This window comes from Sturnira hondurensis, unplaced genomic scaffold (genome assembly GCF_014824575.4).
Source record: "Sturnira hondurensis isolate 20B ecotype Veracruz unplaced genomic scaffold, ASM1482457v3 Scaffold0020579, whole genome shotgun sequence".
NCBI lineage: Eukaryota > Metazoa > Chordata > Mammalia > Chiroptera > Phyllostomidae > Sturnira > Sturnira hondurensis.
The window spans coordinates 5923633-5936814 of record NW_028093210.1 but is presented as its reverse complement, the minus strand read 5'-3'; the positions used below and the strand labels follow the sequence as shown (position 1 = coordinate 5936814).

Genomic DNA, 13182 nt, shown 5'->3' with positions numbered 1-13182 from the left:
ATGCACTCTCTTTTGCAGTCAAGGCAGGTGAACTTCCCTTCCCCACTCTCAGACCACCTTTCTCAACTCTTCACATGCCTAACGCTCCCTTTTCCTCAGGTCAGAAAGATCATCGCCTCCTTAGTGAGACCCACACTGACCCACCTGTCAAATAAACCCCAACAAACAATGAGAGTCCACTAATCCTTCAGCCCATCATCCTGTTTATTGCCTGAATAGCACTCTCTCAAATCTGAAAACACCTTCTCAATTCACATTTGCATCATCTATGCTTCTTTTACTGGAATGCTGGCTCCATGATGGCAAGGACCTTTCCTAATTGATTTGGTCCAATATTCTTAATGCCTGGAAACAACTTTTTTGCATGGCCAAGTGAAAGAAAAATAAATGAGTGAATATATTATCATATAAGTCTATAAAATGGGTAGCAATCACTGCCTCCCCTTGCTCCTAAGGTTCTAGAAAGTCCGAACGCACTCATTCACTCATTCATGCCTTAAACTTTTTTGAACAACTACTACATATTAGACTTTATTCGAGGAGTTGTGGGCAGAGTAAGAGACAGAAAGAAAAAGCCTCTGCCACCTTATAGTCTAGCAGGTCAAAAAAGACGTAGCAAAAATGTTCTGTGAACTGCCTGGTGCTTAACAAACAAGAAATGCAAATTCAGAGAGGAATCGGGAGTGAGAACCTGGGCAATGGAAAGCGGTCCTTCTGCTCTTTTTCAGCCAGGACCAATCAATCGGGGGCCACAATATGCCAGGATCAGAAATAGCATCAAAATTCCCCTTCCCCAAATGTTTTCAGTTGCCAGAAAGTTCCAACCATATAAGCTTTTCCCCAACCCCAACCTGGGGTTGCATTTGGGGAATCCTTCTGAAAGCCTCCTCTGCAACCGTTTCTCTCTGTGGGAGCAGCCTGCAGGGTCACTGCTCATTTCCCCAGCTGGCTTGTACTCAGCGTGGTTGAAAGGCCAAGGCCAGGGCCCTCCTGAGCTATTGTGCCTGAGAGCTGACCTTATTTGACACAGCCCCTCTCAATGGGACAAGCCACATCATGCAGACAGCCACAGGCCAAGACTCAGCCCTGCAAAGTTCTCTCGAGCAGCTCCCGGAAATAGGAAACTTTATTGATGAATGGAACTTTGTTGGCTTTTCTTAATTGAATTAAACAGCACACTGGGACACCTCTCCTGTCCATTAGGAAGGTCTCTGCAGATGGGGCAATTACGCCCACACTTTGTCAGCTCTGCCTCATTCACAGGATGACATCTCCCGCATCTCCCAGCCCCCTGAGGCACATATGCACCAACCTGATTTTGTTTACAATGCTGCAATCTCTTTCTCTTCCAGAAGACTATTATTTGCCTGACAAACTACACTGTTTTTACCCGGCCAATATGAATAAACAAGCATTATGTTTTTTCTCTTGGGGCAGAGAGGCCAGTTAAATGGATCAGAAAACCCTAAAAAAGATTGTCTACCCTCAGTCCATCAGCTACTGGACAATTACTCAAGGGCCAGCTGTAAGGAAAACAGATGGCGCGTGAGCACTAAGAACGTGGGCTGTCTCTGCTGGGCAGTGGCAGGAACAGCCCTTGTACGTTCGGTCACAGAAACCGCCCAAAATGGCAGGTAGAGCTGCTGACTGGGGCAGGACTTGCTCTGTGGACTAACGGATATTTACAATGAAGTAATCGTAAGGCACAAGCATGCCAAGTGACCCTGCAGGCAATACCCACCTTCTTCCACAGGTTCCTAAAATGGGAGAAACGGGGAATCCCAGCCCATCGGAGATAGGGGCCTTATCTGGCCAAGGAGAGCCCAGCATGTCATGCCTTCTCCCCTGAACTGGAAAAATCAGAGCAACCAGGGTGATTGGTTAATGAACCAGTTCATAACAGGGTCTTTCTAGGAGGAAACTGAGGGAAGCATGTTGTACCGTACAGTCACTCAGCCTAGGAATGTGTTTATTCCGGCCACTTACATTCCTTAAACAATTCAGACATGAAGATAATCTATTCTAATTCTTTTCTGCATTATTGACACTATTGACTACCTCCAATCCACAGCACTATCTAATAAATCAACATGAGATTAAGCCAAGAAGAAAGAAGGTGATAAAATGCCATTTGGTGCCCTATAAATCATCAGGCTGAGCAGCACAAGGTAAGTAACTGGAATGAGAATTGAACTTGTCCACGCAGCCATGATTGTTATGGTCTACCGAACGTTCCCAAATTTATAACTGCGGCAGGTGCAGGGGGTGATCCCCCTCCTACAGCCTTCGTGTGAGAGCCCATCTTCCCAGTGACTCTGTACTGAGCACCACTTTCTAATTAAAGACAGAAAGGGTTGATACGCAGGTTTCAGTTCAATTGCTTTCGATCTGAAGATGTCCACAGTGAGCAATGGCTTCATTTACCAGGAATTACCCTTTGTACAAACCACTTCACTATTTAAAACAAACCACATGGATCATCATTAAGTGGGAAAAATTACCAATCTTCAGATATCGACAGTGGCATGGCCCACTTTGGAGGCCCCTTTCCCCCACTGTTTGATGTGGATTTTAAGCATTTCACTTGTTTTTAAATTCAGGCTGATAAAAATGTTCTGGGCGAACAGGATCAGACAGATGAGACACTTTCTGAGAAGCGTACTGGGAGACCCAGATAGGGGTTCAGGGACAGGGAAAACTAAATTCGTATGCTACCTATTCCTTTTCCAGGGGGCGGGGAGTGGAAGTCAGTGGGAACTGTAGCTCTGGGGGCAGCCCAGCAAGATGTGAGCATCGCAGAACAAACCTCATCTGCTCTGCCGTAGCCTCGCCGTGCTTTCCACGTGATAGATGTTCTTTGCTGTATTCCCTGTGACTTAGAATGTATGTCCTTCACCTTTACTTTTTGCGTTGTATGTGTGGGGCTGTTTTCTATTTTTCTCTGTGAGGAAAACAGAACATATTCTCTTTTGAATCCACTCATTGCGAAGCCTCAAATTTGGAACTTGTATTCAGAATTTTCCCTCAAAACAAAAAATGTTTACATGTGTACTCACTTTGAAACTCTGGGGAGATGCTGTGTTGGGTACCTATGTGAGTTTGAAGTTCACCTGAGAAAAAGATTCACCAGCAAAGAAGACACACAAAAAAACCTCTGCAGTGTACTAAGAATGGAAGCAGAAGCCGAGACTTTGCCAGGACAGCAAGATGAAAGCCGGCCGCTCCAGTGCTCGCCTGTCCCATCTGAGAATGCTCTGCAAGACACGCGCTATATACTAGAGGGACGAAGGTGTGTGTGTATGCGTACGTGTACATCATTGCACTCGGTACCGCGGTGCCAAGAGGACTGTGCAACACTACACCACCTTGCAATTACAAACTGTAGCAACATCTCCAGTGTTAAAAGAAAGAAGAAAGAGAAAATTAATATATATATATATATATATATATATATATATATAACTACAGCAAAATGCCTACTCAAGGTAGAGTTACTAGGATAAATAAATGAAATGGATTATCCTAAGCAATTTAAACACCCAAGTTGGGCTAAATAAATAAGTTTTTTGTGGCAAAAGGGTTATATTGTTTACATGTGGTCTTTCAGAGGAGACTTGGATCCTGAGGTATCCCAATTGATTTTTATTTTTTATGAGTTGTCTTAGGAATAAATCCGGGAGGCTTTAGGAAGAAAGGTTGGATGTCAGGAGTGAGGCGAAGAAAGCAAATGATGAAGTAATTTTCCTTTGATATTGGATGAGAAATAAGCACCATATGAAACTTCATTCCCGGAAACTATATTTCACTGAAGATTCTGTGGCCCCTAATGAGAGTTCGCAATTTTATAAAACAAAATAAAGGTTCCAAAATAAGATAGTTGGTCTTAACTATTCTCTTATGTAATTGGTGATCTGAATGACAAACATCCTTGAAATATGTTTACTCATAAATAATAATACAATAAAAGGCTTTCAATACAGATGCTATTTATCATAGATGCAGCTTGATTCATCCATTTTATCAACTGACTCTGTGAGTATAGATCATCACAATTAAATAGAGATACAATAATAGCTAAAGATTCATAGTAGATAGAAAATACAGTGGCCATGTATAGATAGAAGATGTATAGATTGTACGCATAAGTGGTTGTAGTAATTGAAGTGAACTGTTTCTTACCCTTAATCAGCCAATTGCCTGGGCTGCTGAATAAAAGCTACGGTGTGAGACTTCTGTACACACTGTGATGACAGCAATGGCTGGAAGGGATGACCTGAAGGAATGGCTCTGTAATCCTGAAAGTGCACCTTTAGGAATGGTGGGAGGTGCCGATAGAAAAGCTGACTCTCCACGAGGCAGGCAAAAATAAATGTCTGCTTGCCCTGTACTTCAGGCAGTTAGTGGAACTCAGAAAACATACATACATTCACACACACATACCACATTCTGACACTGAGAATGGGCTGTCACAGCATCAGCCCATCACCAGTTCCACTCAAAGCACTCCCTGCTCTTCTGAGAGGGAGGTGTGTGCCGTAGCACATTTCAAAACCCACCTCTGCCTGTCTTCATATGGGACAACGGTGCTGATTTAGTCACTTCTAAATGACTGCCATGGCTGTCAACATTCCCTTTGAGCCTCCCCTTTCCCGAGCAGGAGTCTTTTCCCTCCTGGAAGAGACTGCCAGACAGCTGCTGAGAACCCCTGCATTTATCCTAAATACTTGTCCTTTTCATGGCAAGACTAACCTCCCACTCAAAGTCACTCTCTTCCTTCCTAAGTTGCGCCTGCATGGGCAGACCAATTTAACAATCTAGAAGGAAGAAAGACCAATTTACTAAAAAAGAATAATGCACAAAGAGACCGTGAGAACACTGAATGGCTAGAGCATTCTACTTGTTAGGCAACGCTGTTCAAATTGATTAATAAATACTATGAAAGAAGTGAATCTAGGAGGCAAAAGATCAATTCATATTAATAATTAGATTAAATTCAACGAAGACTGAGCATCTGTAGAAATGCTCATTAGGATACTGGTAACTAGTGTTAAACACACACACACACACACACACACACACAGAAAAGACACAGAAATGGAAGAAGCAGATGAAATGTTTCCTGGCACAATTTCCTTAATGAGAAATGGAATAAAATAATATTTAAAAGGCTAAACCAATTTCTTCCCAAGATATTAAAATGATATAAAAAGGCTGTTCTCAAAAAGACTTACAGTAGAAAATACGCCTAAACATATTTTCTGGAGGCAACCAACTTGATCACAAATTATCTGAATGTTCAAAACAGAATCTTGACATTTTATGATATATATATTCCTTTAACAGCCTGACATTGAGAGTCTTTGGAGAGGAAACCCCCTATCTGAACACTTGGGAAGGAACTTTAGTAGGACCACAACCACAAGGAGTTGACAAATGGTACTATGGAAGGGAGTCCATCGCGGGGGGGAAAAAAAACAGATGAAATGACTGCAATCACTGTTAACTCTTCCTACAGCAGAATGGGACAGGGAAAAGGATTCCCATCTGGATGAAAAAATACTTCTCTCTCATCCAGTCACATCCACAGCTCCTGCCCAGTGAGAGAAAGCTGAGTTTGTCACCCCCTCCCTCTCTAGGCCACACTGAGCTGTTCCCCAAACCCAGAAACCAACTTAGGCGCAGCTCTACAATTAAAGAAGGAGAGAGAGACAGAGAAGGTCCAGTGGAAACACCCAGAGAAAGAAACACAATGAAAGATTCTGAAATGTACACAGAATGGAAAGTAAACACAAAATCTCACAGCAAGACCATTAAGAGAGAGTGGAGGAAGAAAAAAATCTAAAGCCTTTACACGTAGTAACAAAGACAGCATCCCAAACAGCTCGCCTTCATCACAGCACTGCCAGGGAGTTTGGAGGCAGATTCTGGGGCTGACTCGCTCCACAAACCCGAAGGCTCTGATTCCAAAAGCAACTGAAGATAGCACCACCCAGACAAACTTAAGAAAACAAAAATAGTGAGCATACACACACTTCCATATATGTTTTCTCACTCCCTATTAAAGCCGCTGAATTGAAACTGCAAGCACCAAATGCCTCCAGAAAGATCCAAACTCTTAGCCTCAGAGGGGGTAGACTCAGATCACCACCGACGCACTGGCAGGAGAAAGATGCGAGTAAGGAGAAGGCAGTTTGCAATTTCAACTCCTGTTACCCAGGCTCGGAAACAGGCTTTCAAAGTATGCACAGAAGGGCACAGACAGCTGGGCACTGGGTAGCCGAGGTCCATGGAAAATGAGGGGCTCCGACGCAGCCCGCCTGTCCAAAAGCGCAAGCCCCCTCCCAATCCCCTCCAAGGTACCAAAGCACAGCCCAGCGACGCGGGCCCGAGTCCATGAGCCCGGGAAGCAGCCACCGAGGGAAGCCGCGCGCCTTACCTGCTGTAAGTACATAAAAGTCAAGGCACACGAGAGCTGGGGACACATGCCCACGTTGGGGAGCGCCACGCAGGTGGCCCCCGTCAGAGGATGCTGCATTTTGTCTCTCTGGCGCCCGCCGAGCACGAGTGGGGACGCTTTCATGCAATCACGCCGTTCTTTTGCCTGGACGCTACAGTTTTTTTTTTTTCTTTTTAATTTTGCTGATTATCTAAGTCAAACCCCAGCGGCTGCAGCTCTCTTCTTCCTTCTCTCTCTCTCTCTCTCTCTCTCTCTCTCTCTCTCTCTCTCTCTCTCTTTCTCCCCCTCCCCCCCCACGCCGCACCGCGTGGGTCCCTCCTCCCTCTCTTTTTTTCTTTCCTTTGGGTTTGCTAGAACCCTGCGTTCATCTGCCTCCAACTAAGACACTTGAGAAGGTCAGGAAACTATTTTGCTTCCTTCATGGCTATATCTTTGTGTGTGTGTGGTTATTGGGCCCTGCTTTCTCAAGTCCCTCAATGTGGCAGGTGCCCCCGCAGCCCCACGGCCCCCGCCCCCTTCCCCCCGCGAAGATGAAAGAACAAGCAAAGGCAACTTTTATGAAAGGTAGAAGGGGTAGCTGTCCTCCTGTAGGTGCTGAGTGGGTGGGGGGGGGGGTTAGAGCTAAGGGTGAGAGAGAGGGAGGGGGGAAAGGAGAGGGAGAGAGAGAGAATTTGACTCACACTGAGGTTCACTCCAGTTGGTCCTGATCTGATGCTGCGTGCCTCCTCATTTGTCAAATGGGTCCAGGGAAAGGTTGGGAGTGTGTGTGTGTGTGTGTGTATGTGTGTATGAGTGTGTTTCTTTTTCCCTCCCCTTTGCCTTTTTTTTTTTTAAACGACTCACCAAAATTCAAATTGTGTCTGCTAAAAATCTCCACGGGGCGGGTGAGGCAGCGAGCGAGCGAGCGAGCGAGCGCCCTACATCGCCAGCACCCAGGAAAGCTGGGCAATTCACGCGATTGTCCAGCTGGGACCTAGAGCCTTAGATTTGGGTGGTGGTTCCGTTCGTTTGCCCGACTCGTTGACAAATAAACAGGAAAACGGTATTCCCCTTCCTAAAGCGCTGGGACGACTCTAGAGGCTGGGGGTAGGCGGAGCAGGGGCTGCAGGCACCAGAGGCAGGGCAGTGTCTGGGACCCCCACCCCCTGGAAGGGCTGCAGAGGCAGCGACGCACCCCCAGGCGTTTGGGGCGCCGCTTTCCCTGGGCGCCTTGCCTAGGCTGGTCAGGAAGCAGCCGGCACACCAATAAGCCCCAAGCCGCTGAGTGGGAGAAACCGCCCTGGCTGGCATGGAAATGAAGCCTGTTGGACTAAGTAACGACAGCCCCTTGTGAATGCAAGGGGTGGGGGGCTCCTTCCAGCTTAGAATCCCCACTCTTCTCAAATTATAAATGCACAGGGTGGGGAAGTCTATGTCTGATAAGAGATTACTCTGTGGGCTACAGTGGGCAAATGACAACGGTTTATTTATTTTATTTTTTTCCTGACTCACCAGCCCTCCTTGGCCAAATTAGCATTCTGCTCTTGCAGAAGGGGCTTCCCTCTCCCTTTTATTTTATGAAGTAATAATTATTCATTAGTAGATTTTGTTAGTCTTTATACAATAAAATAGGATGTGATCTGCAAATGAAAAGACAATTTTAAGACTCTCACACACCCTTGGTCCTCACAGAAAAGGAAAAGCACGCTTTTGGCATGGTTAGTTTGTGATCAGGAATCCTGCTACATTGTGTGATACAGATTATGACCCAGTGAATGGATTTCCTTTTTCTTTTTCAGAGCAGGAGGCTGTCTGAACAGCATCTTTTTTGATTGTTTGGGTTCCCTGCAAGACACCTTGCTTCAGGCTCGCAAGTGTCCTGTAAGACAGACGTGCTAGGAAAGCGCTGGGGACCCTCAGGAAGAAGCCCTTTGGGCAGGACCCAGGACTGGCCAGGACTCAGGACTGGCCACTGGGATGCCCTCGACCTCTCCGTGGGGCTCACAGGAACACTCTTGGCCAAATGACAGCTTTCGAACTGATCCATTAGCTCGCAAGACACAGTTCCCTTTGCTGGCTAATCAAAATGCTTTCTGAAGAAAAGCAAATTAATGATACCGCAGCTCCATTTTTTGTTGTTCTGTTCTGAAATGCCATCAATAACTATAAAGTCTTTCCTATGCCTAACACTAGGCCCCAACCAGGCTGTTTCTTTCTACTCCTCACCCTCCGACATCCTGCGACTCACACATCCCATCAGTTTAGAAGGAATACAGGAGCATGGGTCAGCCTAAGTGAATTGATATGGGCAATCAGGGTTGTACAGGCTGGTATTTTATGTATTTTTTGGAAGGGGGTGGCAGTGGTTAGTTTGAAAAATTGTCACTGTATATACTGAAAAATCATATTCATCAGATAAGGTGTGATTCCCAGACAAAATGTTCCCCTCTTTTCTGTCTTCTTATTTTTCTCTAAATTTTGCAATTCATAAAATCAAAAGAAAAGCCACTCTGCAAAATGTAGATGGAATACAGGGTCAGAGATCCCGCCTGTCCGATCCTGACTGTCCCTGTCCTCCTCCTTCCTTTTGCCTCCAACACCGCTGTGCTGACAGGGGTTCACCCTACTTTCCTTCATTTTTTTCTCAGTGGGATTGCCAAAGCCTGAGAATGCCCCCCAAAGAGGACAGACTTTTCCCTTCAGCTCATTTTCATAAGAAACATGATAAATAATACATGGCACTTTAATAAGACCTTATCTGAATGGTTTAATGAAAAACAAATACATTACATAAGGAACCAATAACTGCTCTCAGCTGCCTTGAGCCAACTCTGGTTTTCCGGTCCCTTTTCTCCCCAAAGTCAAAAGTGCTCAGTGGTGATTGAATTCCTACAGACTCATTATGCATAATGGCTCAGACTTCCCCTTAAACTGGGGTCTTCACAGTCAGGCACATTGGGAGTCTGAAAAGTGAGACAATGGGATCCAGACCTTCTAAATGCATGTCACAATGATTTGGGGCTAGACTCCGTCCTCCCGACAGCCACATCCCCACACAAGCAGTTATGCACAGAGGCAAGTACACACCCATCTGAAGGCACCTGCTTACAGGATTGGCGGGAACACTTTTACAGGGATGACTACTGGTGCACGTCAATCAGGAACAAAACACTTGACGACCCCAGATGAAATGGTGACACCACAGTTGTCACTGTTGCCTACTCATGACAAAACTCGGCCAGACTTTTAAGCAGCATCTAAGATGGAATTTGAATTTCATCTCAACAAAAACTGAGAAAAAGCCACACTGATGCTACTATCTCTGAAACAACTCAACTACATCAATAAACGAGAGAAGTGGTGGTGTGGGGAATAGCCTTCTTTGCCTACAAAGAATCCCTGGGCACTCCGTATCATTAGGGAATATATATTGCATGCACATGCAAGGGCCACTCTCATTACTTTCAGCCACAAGTATCCTTAACTGAGCAGCTGTACACATCCTGTCCGGGGGCAGAGAGAGTGCTGGAAAACCTGCAATGGCAATGCCACCTCCCAGTGATACTTCCTTAGACAGAAGGTCACAGCTCACATTTTAATTCAATCCACAGAACAGTATTTGTAACTTTACCTTCACTCAAATTTGCCAGCTGTTTAAACGAAAGCAGGAAATTGTTGTCTTTTTTCTCTTTCATAATTCCTTATTATAATAATTTCCTAAGGCTGTCAAAAAGCTAGACATTTAGCCTAAGGAAGATCTTCTATGGAAGTTGCTGTGCATCAGAACAACAAAACTCCAGTTAGACTGAAGGAAGGACTTCTTGGTCTTAAACGTAATTATCCAACCTGGGGTTAGCTTGCGACAGTGTCAGAGTGTCTCAGATGTTATTCTTACTTCCAAACACAGGCAGCCACATAGTCTCAACCTTCAGTAAAATGAGAATGAAAGTATCTACAGAAATGTTGTTATTTATTGTCTCTATCACGAGCACTTTGAGTCACCTACTTGTTGAAACACTTACACTATATTTGGTTAGTGTCGATTATACTTCCAGGCACCATTCTTGTCCCTAGGGCTACATCCATGTAGAAGGACAAAGACCCCTAAGATTACAGAGCTTATGATCTAAGGCAAGGGTGCAGATAATAAAAAATAAAGATAAGAAAAATTAGATTGTATAGAATATAGAAAGTGCTGAGTGCTATAGAAAAAAAACAAAAGAAGAACAGGATCAGGAGATGAGGGATATCCGAGGTTAGACGGGTAGGGCAGGCAGAAGTAGCACCATGTAAAAAGGGTGCTTGCTTTGCAAACGCAGCTTCAACTTCCAGAAAAGCCTCTTGCATCCTCACCCCTTTCAATCTGGTGGCCAGGCCCCAGATTCTTCTAGTATATTAATTCTGGAGCTCTTTTGGGTCAGTCTACTGAGAGTGGTGGTGGGAAGTCTGGCACTTCTAATGACAAAAATTGAAAATGTTTTCACCTGCAGGTTTAACTGTTTAAAATGCAGGATGTAATATACTGTCTGACATACAGCAGGCACTGAGAAAATACTGAGTTGGTGGATAAGTGGATGAATACAACAGGAATTAGGACTGAAATGATATTGACCTATTGTTTTTTTTTTTTCTGCTCAAGAAATTCAAGAATTCTGAATTTCTACATCAGCATTTTAAACATTTTTATTTTATTTTAGCTCTCTGTATGTTAAACTGGCCCCTGGACCTCCGGAATGAGGTCTCGGCTCCTGATGGTCCTCTGAGCTGCCCTGCAGAAGCTCCATTTCTCAGATATGGTTTTCCTGGCAAAGACATGCTCACTCCAGGGCACAGAGTTGAAGGGCTGACAGTTCAGCTGCTCTGATGAGCACGGTTCTCCTCTTTCAGAAGACAGAGCTGCGGCTCAGGCAAAACCGATTCCATAGGTTCCAGATAATCGCTTTGCATATAATAACAGGATTGCAGCTGGAGATTAGAGGCTACGTCTGTGTCAAGGATCCTCAGACACCACTAGCTCCCTGGATGTGGGGTGTCTGTGAGACCAAGACTAAACGAACAGAAATCCAAGTATACGAACAATGCCCAGCTCACAACTATCTCTCACTACAACAGCTCTTTTCAAAATGACATTGGTTGTTTAGAACAGTTTGCTGCATGCAATCGAGTGGCATCAATCAATAAATAAAATCAACTAATTAAACAAATATAAGTGCTACCAGTACTATCTAGAATTGATGTGGTGGAGAAATGGGTGATCTCAGATACAGACAGCGAGACCTAGAACTGGTAAGGTCCCGGAGATGACAGTTCAGCACCCATGTTCAAAATTTGAAATATGCAAATTTTTCTCTCCCTAATTATTACAATTTTCGGTATCTGCCTGCAGAAAACCTGCGATGGACAGAGATGTGCATGTACCAGGATGGTGCCTTCAGCTTTGCTTACAAAAGCGATAGGGCAATAGTACAGCACATCCCGGCACGGGTGCACAGTGCAGCTGTCAGAAAGGGAGAGCTGTGTCTGAATGTCTTCCCTCGCGAAAAAACTTCTCTAGGAAAGATCTTTCCAATGTTTCAGAGCATACATTATAACGGTTTGCATGTGAAAACCAAACAAAACCAACCCAAAATAACAAAAACTACACTCTCCTTACCCATATGTGTCCATATAGACACACACACCAACAAGAGTGCCAGCATGCCCATGGTGGAGGTGTCCCAGGTCTACAGAAACACAAAGCCTGGGCTTGCAGCCAAGGTTTGATCACTATAAGACATGCGAAGGTGGACATGTGAATTAAAAACTCAGGGCCTCTGTTTTTTAATCTGTAAAATGGGGCTAATAATAGCTTCCTCATGGAATCGCAATGATTTTCAAATTTTTCTCCAACTCACGAGCTATTGCAATAAATGCTTAAAACAACAGAAGTATTGTATGAAATTAATGACATTTTTGGCCAAGTTAGTATATTCACACACACACACACCATGTGGTATCATCATCATTTCATGACAGAAAGGGCATTTTGTACCAAAAAGCAAGAAGGACATAATCTCAAAATAAAAGGCAGCCCTTTGAATTGATTAAATTTAGGTCTATTAAAATTTTCTAGCAAGCAAAATATAACCAGAGACATTGAAATTAAGAACAAACTGGCAGTGACCAGAGGGGAGGTGGGAGGGGATAAAGGAGGAAAAAGGGGGAAGGGTTGCCATGGAACATGTATAAAGGACACGTGGACAAAGCCAAAGAGGGGAGGGTCAAGGGTGGGAGGTGAGGATGCATGGGGAGGGGGGAGTGATGGAAGGAAAAGGGAGACAACTGTACTTGAACAGCAATAAAAATTTTTTTTTTCACTAAATTGCCCTTAGTTCTCTCATTTAGCTGTAGTCTGTTGAAAATATCACTACAGAATCAGATGAATCTCTAGATCAGCATTTGGGAACTACTGAGATGACGAATGCAATATGCTTCTCAGCACAGGCATGGGCATGACAAGGACCAGCAATACACGTTCACAGCTATGGGGATGCTTGAACACCATGAATACTTACCCTCACTAATAACTACCCTCTTTACTCCCACAGGCTCACTGCTACAAAATTAATCAAGCAGCTTTCTCATTTCTGAGTGTCCTACACCACCAAGAGGCATGCGGTTCACATGGGAGAGATTAAGTAAAGTTCAGATTAACTAAATTTGCGGGATCACCAGAGTTTATTCACTTTCCTTAATGAGAGTCAGTT

The 13182-nt window shown here is 44.4% G+C and overlaps 1 protein-coding gene across 10 annotated transcripts in view; it reads right to left on the bottom strand.

Annotated features, from left to right (window-relative positions):
- The window catches only part of RBFOX1 (RNA binding fox-1 homolog 1), a 1495983-nt gene that overhangs the window by 360051 nt on the left and 1122750 nt on the right, over positions 1–13182 (bottom strand). For 8 of the 10 annotated variants that reach the window (XM_037029874.1, XM_037029873.1, XM_037029881.1 and 5 more), the window contains exon 1: positions 6437–6674. The exons of the other annotated variants lie outside the window; for them this stretch is intronic. In XM_037029874.1, coding sequence (XP_036885769.1) covers positions 6437–6580 — 144 coding nt within the window. In that variant the 5' untranslated portion in view covers positions 6581–6674. Of the gene's footprint in view, positions 1–6436; positions 6675–13182 lie in introns of those variants that run through there. 10 annotated transcript variants of the gene reach the window in all.